The sequence below is a fragment of the Melanerpes formicivorus genome, unplaced genomic scaffold, assembly GCF_026170545.1.
Source record: "Melanerpes formicivorus ecotype bairdi unplaced genomic scaffold, bMelFor1.0.p_v2 SCAF_2673, whole genome shotgun sequence".
Lineage (NCBI taxonomy): Eukaryota > Metazoa > Chordata > Aves > Piciformes > Picidae > Melanerpes > Melanerpes formicivorus.
This window is the reverse complement of record NW_027145024.1, coordinates 21,619-29,243: the sequence shown is the minus strand read 5'-3', so window position 1 is coordinate 29,243 and position 7,625 is coordinate 21,619. Positions and strand designations below refer to the sequence as shown.

At 44.3% G+C, this 7,625-nt stretch overlaps 1 protein-coding gene across 1 annotated transcript; it reads left to right on the top strand.

The window, feature by feature from the left end:
• Positions 1-8: 8 nt before the first annotated feature.
• LOC137461603 (adenylate cyclase type 5-like) lies at positions 9-7,187 on the top strand. Its single transcript, XM_068171288.1, has 5 exons — positions 9-44; positions 797-1,060; positions 1,398-1,602; positions 2,395-2,519; positions 4,533-7,187. Exons 2-5 carry the CDS (start codon positions 818-820, stop codon positions 4,659-4,661), a joined length of 702 nt encoding a protein of 233 aa, XP_068027389.1. The 5' UTR covers positions 9-44; positions 797-817; the 3' UTR covers positions 4,662-7,187.
• The last annotated feature ends 438 nt before the right edge of the window (positions 7,188-7,625 follow it).

Here is a 7,625-nt window from a genome sequence, read left to right as displayed (position 1 = left end):
AAGTAGAATCCACTGCAAGACTTGATTTCCTGTGGAAGCTCCAGGTTAGTGGCTGTTTGCTGTGTTGGAGGAGTCTGCAGAGAGAAATCAAATGTGGTTCTGAAGTCAGATTAATCCAGTGAAGTCTAAATGCTTGGTTTAGTTTAGTTACCTAGGCCTAGGTACATCCTAGGTATGTCCTTCCTGAAGCTACAGTTCCAACTGAACATTAAATCCAAATCCACCCCCACTGACACAGAAGCAGGCCGACCCATCCTCTTCATGTTTCCCTTTGTTCAGACACAGCTCCAGTACCACAGGAGACACGGGCTTTACAGGCTGGTGAAAAGTCCTCTCCAGAGTATTAGAAGAAGCTCATTTTATGTGTTCCATGGTAACTGTGCTTCATGACCATCACTGCACTTCAGTGAGCATTTGGGGGGTGCAGGGAGAGGATTGTAATTCTACGCCAGTCATGCAGTCAGACTTTAGCAATGATGAGCTGGTTTTGTCCTCCTCCTGAAACCTGGGTGCTTGACTGGGAAAGCCAGATGTGAGTACTTGCAGATAGTAGGACAGTGCTGGAATTCCCTAAAAGGAAGACATCTTGCCCACATTGAATACATGTGTGCACACAGACATGGACCATCTGCCACTGCAAAACCCATTTCTGCATGCCTCTGGTTCTGCCCTCCTTTGCAGTTCTTCCCTCTCTTCTGTATTTTGTTCTCCCTGCCAGCTCATTTTCAGCTTTTTCCCCCTCTCCAGAAGAGTTACCAGAAGAGTAAGCACATCACTGTCTTTCCTCCTAAACTAGGCCACTGAAGAGAAAGAAGAAATGGAGGAGCTGCAGGCCTATAATAGACGCCTCCTCCACAACATTTTGCCCAAGGATGTGGCAGCCCATTTCTTGGCTCAGGAGCGGCGGAATGATGAACTGTATTACCAGTCCTGTGAGTGTGTGGCTGTCATGTTCGCCTCCATAAGCAACTTCTCAGAATTTTACGTGGAGTTGGAGGCCAACAATGAAGGGGTGGAGTGTCTGAGGCTGCTCAACGAAATCATCGCTGATTTTGATGAAGTAAGTCACATAAAATCTGGGTGGACAGAATGAATCAAACCAATAGATTTTAATTGAGCTTTGCTGAGATTTTGAAGGAAGGTGGTTTACTGAATCCTTGTGCCATAGTTCATTTCTCCTCGCTCTAGAAGCCTTTCATTTTTTCCACATTAAAATCCCTTCTTGTTCCCTTAATGCCCCTCAGAATATCCAATCCCCTTTTTTCCCCTACTTGGAGTAGTGGAGGCTTTGCCCAGCACTTTGTAGTGCTTGTACCAAGGGAAGACACCTGCAGAGACATTACCATCATGTTTACGTTCGGCAAGGTTTATTTACATCTTTTGCCCTTGTGAAACAGATCATAAGTGAAGACCAGTTTCGGCAGCTGGAGAAGATCAAGACCATTGGCAGTACATACATGGCTGCATCGGGCCTCAATGACTCCACCTACGACAAGGAAGGGAAGACACACATCAAAGCTCTGGCTGATTTTGCCATGAGGTTAATGGACCAAATGAAATACATTAATGAACATTCATTCAACAACTTCCAGATGAAGATAGGTAAGGTCACAGTGTTTACAGGATTAACTAAAGGTAGTGGTCAGTCTGAAACAGGGATTTTATGGAGAGTAAGAACCATAGATCTTACTTTAGTTGTACAGCAATGTTCATAGTGCCTAGTGACCATTTTGACCTCTCTGAGACATCAGAGTGGGGTTCTTTTTTTTCAGGGTAGCAGCATTGTCACTGATGCTCCCTGGAGAATTAGGAGCAGTTGGGCAACCAGCCTTAGCCTAAAGCGAAGGTCTTGTTACAGCATGGTCTCATGCGGTGGTCAAGTTTGGGCTCATTTTGCCTGTGCTATGCTCCTGCCCACACCCCCTGTGGTCCCTGGCTCTGCCATTCTTGTACATTAAATTGTTTTTCAAGTCAGGGAATAAAAAGGGACAGGAGAAGGAGAAGAAATGTGAAGTGTGGTATTTGTTCTGAATGACCAGGGCTGCTGCCTTCGCAGGCACTCTCCACTACAGCAGCTGTGTGCTGACTTCCAAGTGAGCAGTTTGCTTGGCAACTAGATGGCAAATAAACCTTATCATGTACTGGATGGTACTGGAAAGCAGCTCTGGACTGAGTGGATCCAGCCTGCGTTGCCAGCCAGGCACCAAGAAGCCAACTTTTCTTTATACGTTTCTTTGCCCGCAGTTTGGCTGGAGCTTTACATGTCAGGGTAAAGCTCAGCTAGAACCAATGCACCTCAAAGTTTTTTATTGTCTGAACAATAACTTGTCTCCATCTTCATGTGGTTCATGTGTGAGGGATCTGAGCACTGTGGCATTTGTCCTCTCTTTCCAGGCCTCAATATTGGTCCTGTTGTAGCTGGGGTGATAGGAGCACGCAAACCCCAGTATGACATATGGGGCAACACGGTGAATGTAGCCAGCCGGATGGACAGTACCGGTGTGCCTGACAGGATTCAGGTGAGGAATTCACTGGGAAACTTCCACAGCCAGCCCTGTGTCACTTGTGGCATTTGAAACTTACATAGGATTGGAATTTTTGTTCCTCTGTGTCATACAGCTACTTAAACAGTACTGAAATAAAAAACCAATGGGAGAATGCTAGTGCTACCATCAAAGTCTGCCCTTTAATCTTGACTAGTTTTGCAGTCTTTGGTCAAAAACTTGTGGGTTAGTTGTGCTGCATTTCCTTCCCTGTGTGCCACATTGGCACTGTGAGTACAGTCCTCCTGTGATGCTGCCATCTTCAGTTTGGCCACGTGCACCTGTAGGTTGTTTCACTTTCCCAGGGCTTGATTCAAGGGTGCTACTCTGTAATTCGCTTCTCTGTTCACAGCCCTGTTGATGCTGGGTGTTGTGAGGCTAGCAAGGATCTAGACATCAGCAGGATGGGGATATACAACTAGAGCAAGAGGACAGTTTAAGGGGTTAATGGAAATTGTCTTGTACTCAGACATCTCCTTGGCCTTCAGACAGTGGCCTTTCCAGGGATTCAGTTCCACTGTACTGCTTTCACTGGGGCCATGTCCACAGTAACAGACTGTAATGCCTTGAAGGGATATAAAAATAGTTCAGAATAACTGGGGTCAAACCCAAGAAGGGGAGCCATGCTGTTTCTTTACAATTAAGCTGTCAAGTTAACTGGATCAATATTTATCCAACACCCTTTGAACTTCCCTGTGAGATGGTCCATGAACCATTTTCATCCCAGTTAAGCAAATCAGCACAGCAATGTTACACCAACAGGACACCAGAAATGTAAATATTTAAAGCCACCTGAAAAGGGGTGAGGAAATACATTGCCATAAATAAGTAACTCAGGAAACCTGGTCTTTAAACTCCTGTTGTTCTGCAGCACAGGTAATTAATTTTGAGTGGCAGCTGCAGAGGAAATTTGGATGCTGGCTATAATCTTCCATTTGTTCAGTCTTTCTCATGGCCCTCTACCTGCTCCTTCATAAAAACAAACTCCTGAATGTCTCCTTCCACACTGTACATCGCTGGCTAATTTTAAGTAATTTTGGGGAAGTTTTGAAATATGTGTAACCTGTTTTCCTATTTCCAGTGACCCTCAACTGCAAGGTGTTTTTAAAAATGTGACTCAACTTTCATCCTGTGACTTATGTGAAAGCTGTGGATCTCCCCTGGCTTTTGTGTGCCATGTCACACCACTTATCATAGTATCAGTCAGGGTTGGAAGGGACCACAAGGATCATCTAGTTCCAACCCCCCTGCCATGGGCAGGGACACCTCACACTAGGTCAGGCTGGCCAGAGCCTCGTCCAGCCTGGTCTTAAACACCTCTTCAGCGGTCTCTTCCAGTTTGCAGAAGAGAAGGCTCCGAGGTGACCTAATTGTGGCCTTCCAATATCTGAAAGGGGCCTACAGGAAGGCTGGGGAAGGACTTCTCAGGATCTCAGGTAGTGATAGGACTAGGGGGAATGGAATGAAGCTGGAGGTGGGGAGATTCAGGCTGGATGTGAGGAGGAGGTTCTTCACCATGAGAGTGGTGAAGCCCTGGAATGGGTTGTCCAGGGAGGTGGTCGAGGCCCCGTCCCTGGAGGTGTTTAAAAGCAGGCTGGATGAGGCTCTGGCCAGCCTGATCTAGTGTGGGGTGTCCCTGCCCATGGCATGGGGGTTGGAACTAGATGATCCTTGTGGTCCCTTCCAACCCTGAATGATACTATGATACTATGATACTGTGATACCTCCAGGGTGGCCTCAACCACCTCCCTGGACAACCCATTCCAGGGCTTCACCACTCTCACTTCTGTGGCTTTCTTTAGTTTCTAAAGGTTGTGTTTGTTCTGCAACCCGAGCCAACCTTTTAGTTAGTGATCGATATGCAAAAACTGACTGAGAAACAAAATAGTTGATCCTACTTTGATGTTGTCCATGGGCTACTGCAAAAGCACGTGAAAAGGCCGTGTGGGAGGCATGACAAGCATCCACTCACTCTTGTTTCTTCTGCAGGTAACCACAGACATGTACCAGGTTTTAGCAGCCAACAACTATCAGCTGGAATATCGAGGGGTCATTAAGGTTAAAGGCAAAGGAGAAATGACCACCTACTTTCTAAATGAAGGGCCTCCCATTAGTTAGCACCAACCGCAGCGTCACTCAAAGAACGGAGTCTGTGTTCCATGAGGTTGTGAATGGCTTCTTGGCAGCGAAGCTGAACACGCAGTGCAGTTGAAATTTCACACCGTGAATCCAGAGCCGGTATCAGCAAACTCTTTGGCCACCCATCACGAAAGGCGATCGAAAGAAACCACCTTGGAGGTGTTCCTGGCTGAGCGCTAAGTCCACCAAAGACGTGTACTACAGAGTTCACAGGGAAGAGATGGAGCTGGAATTTTTAACCAAGGCTGCTACCACAGGATGATATAGAGAAGCTATTTAAGTATTTATTGACGCACCACAACATTTACTCGGTTGAAGGAATGTATGATTCACTACAAAGCATCATTTTGGAATGGATTTGCACTCCCATCATGTTTCCTTCCATCCCATACTGCCAGCTATTTGAAGTGTACCACTGTGCTTTTATTAGCTGTTTTGAATGGGCTTTCAGAACTGACACCCGCTGTTGCAGCACACAAAAAGGCCTTTAACAAGGGCGTCAGTAATGTTTTAGTGTGAACAGACATCAGAGCCTGGCCCCCTCTTTTCCTTCTTTCACGTGGCTAAAAAAGACTCGGTCTTCTGAGTGGGGCTGGCACGTCTGATGAAGGGGAAGACCGAGATGAACAAAGATGGCTCTACAACCATATTTATTAAGAAGTCTTCTGTGCTCTTCTTTGGTATCTATCAGTTTACATGGGAAAGACTAGATGTAAACAAGGGACATTTTTTGGGGGGGGGGGGGAACTCCCCTGAAATTTGTTGTGGGTTTTTTTGTATTTTTAATTTTGTAATATTGCAAACATGGAGATCTAACAGATATACCAAATTCTATATTTTGTAAATTATGTATAAGCTGAAGGCAGGCTGTCCACACCGAGGTGTGGTGGGAGGTGTATATAACCTGTAGACTTTTGTGTACTTTTGTTTTGTGTGTGTGCATAATACTCTGAACACAGACTTGGCAGTTTTCAGATTATCACTATACAATCGACCAACAGTACACAGGTGAGTTTCCAGGCTGAATCAGATGCATTTTTAAAATGAAAATCCAGAAAAATAAAAAATCTACAACCCCAAAGAAGAGGAAAAAAAAAACCAAACCATGGTAATCACAGTTACTCCACGCAGCATTCAAGCAGAGGGTGGCATCTTCACAAATGGAAACAGGACCTTTGAGTTTTAGCTGCTGAGGTGGTATCAGTCAAACATGTCAGAAAGAGCTCTAAGCAAATCTTCTAACTCTAAAAGGAGCTCTTACAAGAAGAGAGAGGGAAAAAAAATAAAGCCTATTTGAACTTTTCTTTTAAGAAACTAATTTTTCATAGATGGTCTTAATAGACTGATGCTGATGTGGAAGTTGTCTGTAACTGCCATTTGACACTACAAGGAGCTCTGTACTGCAGCATTGAGTTGACTTGCCTGTAGTAGACACTTACTTGAAAGGAGTCACAGATTTTCCCTTTTCAGGAAGTAGGTGATCTTCAACAAAAGGTCATGATGGCAAGTGTGTATAGGAGGTGGTTGACCTTAAAATACAGTGCCATTGATATTCTGTGGAACATCTTTATCACTAGTGGGGGGGTGGGTGGTGGTGGGTATGAATAGTTATGATTTATGTACGTTTTATAACTATTAAAGAAAAATCCCTTGCTATTTTATTAAAAAAAAAAAAAGAGAAAAAGAAAGAAAATACTTTTTAAGAAAAGCTCTATTTTTTATATTCTATGAGGGGAGAGTTTTGATATTGAATTTGGCTAGCACTAAAAATTACTCCAATCTTTTCGCATTTAATAAAGTTCTTTTCCACTCTTCTCAGGGCAGAATTATTGTAGTACTAACAGCTTAATGATTGCACTATGGTGGTGGTGATGAGTTATTTTTTTCCTACTCGACGACAAGAGTAAGTGATAATCCATGGGCCTGTCTTAATTAATTTGCCATATTGCTAAGCATAACCCAAGCATGAAGCCATTTAAGCTTGAGCTTAAATGGCATTGCCCCTTTCCTTCTCCCTTCCACTAGGAAACATCTCTGAAAAGTATAGTATATTGACTTCTGTAAAACTGCCAAGTCTGCCCTTGTACTATACTTTTGCTCCTTCACATCTTTCCTAGTCTGCAAAACACCTAAGTTGCATCACACCGTTACACCTTTCTCCCCCTCTCCACCTGCCATCCCTTTCACCCCCTCACTGAGGTTCATTACCTTCATGCCATACACTTGGGTTTAGGTTTGCTTTCTGCTTTATGAAAGTCTGCAGTCGTCTTTAACTTTTGATTCATCTTACGAAGTTGTGTTGTCAATGAAATTTCAAGTCCCCAGTATCTCTAGCTGTGATTGTTGACAGTGTGTCATGATCATTTCAAGGGGTATTCACACACTCTTTACTCTGGATCTTGCAAAAATGGATACAATTATGATTTCCCATGGAAATTGAAATCTATTTAAGTAATTTAACTATATTAAACACTGTTTCACTGGTAAAGTGTCTCTGTTTTATTTTGGCTGCACCTAGCTAGCAAAGAGATCAGATAAAAGTTGTGTAGGAGATCCTGAATCTGCACATAGAAACACCACATTCTTGACTTGGCTGCCTCCACCACACTGGTACTACACACCAGTTATGCAGCATCAAGGGCTTGGTTGCATAGTAAATCTCCTCTGTGCACCGACTTGCCTTGAAATGCTAGTCTCTGGCTAGGTGACAAAAGCCTCGTTGTGGCCCTGCGGTTCAATGTTATCACTGTAACTGAGTAGCTGCCGGCTTGTGTACTTTAAAAAGCACATCACCTGTGCAGAGCAGTCCCCAGCTGCCTTGCTGCCTGCCCTCAGGAGGACACCCCCGGGGCAGCACTGCTTGCCGATGTACCTTCAGTCTTCATAGGTAAAGACAACTGCTACAGGTAACTGCTGGTTTGCACAAGTCTGACTTGGAACAGA